Source organism: Buceros rhinoceros, unplaced genomic scaffold, assembly GCF_000710305.1.
Source record: "Buceros rhinoceros silvestris isolate BGI_N320 unplaced genomic scaffold, ASM71030v1 scaffold21926, whole genome shotgun sequence".
NCBI classification, from domain to species: domain Eukaryota; kingdom Metazoa; phylum Chordata; class Aves; order Bucerotiformes; family Bucerotidae; genus Buceros; species Buceros rhinoceros.
Genome location: NW_010419575.1, coordinates 9,184 through 11,042, shown reverse-complemented (window position 1 = coordinate 11,042; position 1,859 = coordinate 9,184). Strand labels below are relative to the sequence as shown.

Below are 1,859 nucleotides of genomic sequence, written 5' to 3'. Positions count from 1 at the left end.
CCCCCCCCTAACCCGGCGGGGACAGGCTACCGCTCCCTGTCCTGCCACCGCGGGAGGTGGCCGTGCGGGGCACGGGGACACCAGGGGCAGCGGTGCAGCGGGGACTCGTGGTGATCCAAGAGCCGCCTGGGCGTTCCTCTGGGGTTCCCTGAATTATGATGGAGTGGTGAAAACCTTTTTTTTGCCTTTTTTCCTCCTCCCTTTTTCCCTCCTCCCTTTCTAGGGGCTGGCACATCACCGGGTGTCCTCACTGTTCTTTTCTCCCCTCTGCAGCCTAACGCGGGAGCACTTGCCTTTTCAATAAGCCAATAAACGAGCCCCGGTACTGGTGTGTGGCTCAGGTGCCTCTCTCTAGCCTGCATCTCCCCCGTGCAGTTTAAACCCTCCCCTGTGCTGTGGGCTGGACAGATCGTCCCCTCGGGGGGCTGGGTCACCCCACCCGGCGGCACGGCACAAACCCATCACGCCGTTGATTTTGACGCTCTTTATTGAATCACAGTTAACTGCAATCAGCGCAGCCGCCCCCCAACAGCAGTTTCATTCCCTTCCGTAGCCCGGGGGGGTTTTGCTCTTTCCTTCAAGCGGCAGGAGGTGCCTGGGGCGCCGCCGAGGCCCCCGCTGAGGCACTGCTCCTACTCGGTGATGATGATGGACTTCTCTGCTGAGATCCCTTTGACCTGGGTTGCGATCAGCTTGGCCACTATCTTCTGCTGTCCTGCCCTTGTGGGAGTGCAGATTATTTCAGACTTCATGATCCTGCCGGGCTCTAAATCCCTGAGGAGAAAGAAACAAACCCCAGCCTGAGTTGCAATCCTTACCTGCCGCTTCCCAGTTTCGCTGGAAGAATCAGCCGCTGCGGGGGTTCAGGGGGGGATTTCTCCTGGCTGGTGCTCCCAGTGATCCCGGGGACCTCCCCAGTCTCCCTTGTCCGGCTGAATGCCAGGCTCCGGCTCTGGAGGACACAGCTGTGCCGAATCGAAGCCGAGGCAGCTGCCCCGGGATCACCTCCTCACCCCTCATCGAACGTCGTCAGCTTGAACAGGCCCAGGCCCTCCACGAACAGCTTGCAGTTGGTCAGGGGCACGTTCAGCGTGTTCTTGAAGATGAAGGCACACTTGAAATCCTGGTTCAGTTTGGCTGTTTCTGGCATCTGGCAGAGGAGGAAAGAGAAACAAGGCCAATGAAGCTGCAGCACTGCTGCAGGTTTGCTCCTCCCCGCCAGCACGGTGAGGGACGAGCCCCTCGTGTCCTTCCCACCCACGTGCAGCACCATGTGCTCTACCCCGCTGGCTCTTCCCTCTGGTTTCTCAAGACATTTTTCCCTCTGAGAGGTGGAGATGGGCCCTGTGCAAACCATCCTCTTCCATCCCCTTCCCCCCGGTAGCCCCTGGCTGCCCGTTTTAGATGGGGCAATAAAACCTCCACTTTGTGGCTGCTCCAAACCTTCACACAGAGGCTGAAGAGCCAAAGGTGACCCGGAGGACGGAGCGGTTTGGGAGATGCCCTGAGGATGCCGCTGCCATCACCACGGTGTTACGGGGAGCAGGGCTTTACCCCTCGTCCCTGGCCTCACCTGGATAGTGATGGGGGGGTAACTGAATCTTGTTGTCATCTCCTGGGTGAGTTTATCATCCGTCTCCTGGACCTGAGCAAGGGCAGTGATATGGACCAGCAGCTCGTCCTGCACCGAGGCCAGCATCTGCATGTACGTATCGGGGGCGATTCTCATAGGGAGCTGCTTCTCTGCGGGAGAGGAAACACAGCACGGTGCTTCATCCACGCCCAGGGACTGGCTGGCAGTCAGCTCTGGCGGCTGCTGTCCCCAGGTGCGGGGTGCGACACGTGTGCTGAGACCAACC

General features: G+C 59.8%; 1 protein-coding gene across 1 annotated transcript in view; it reads right to left on the bottom strand.

Annotated features, from left to right (window-relative positions):
• Positions 1–632: 632 nt before the first annotated feature.
• The window catches only part of TGM4 (transglutaminase 4), a gene marked incomplete at its 5' end in the record, with an annotated part of 7,961 nt that continues 6,734 nt past the window's right edge, over positions 633–1,859 (bottom strand). The window contains 3 exons of the mRNA XM_010139005.1: positions 633–774; positions 1,014–1,150; positions 1,574–1,743. Coding sequence (XP_010137307.1) covers positions 633–774; positions 1,014–1,150; positions 1,574–1,743 — 449 coding nt within the window. The remainder of the gene's footprint in view (positions 775–1,013; positions 1,151–1,573; positions 1,744–1,859) is intronic.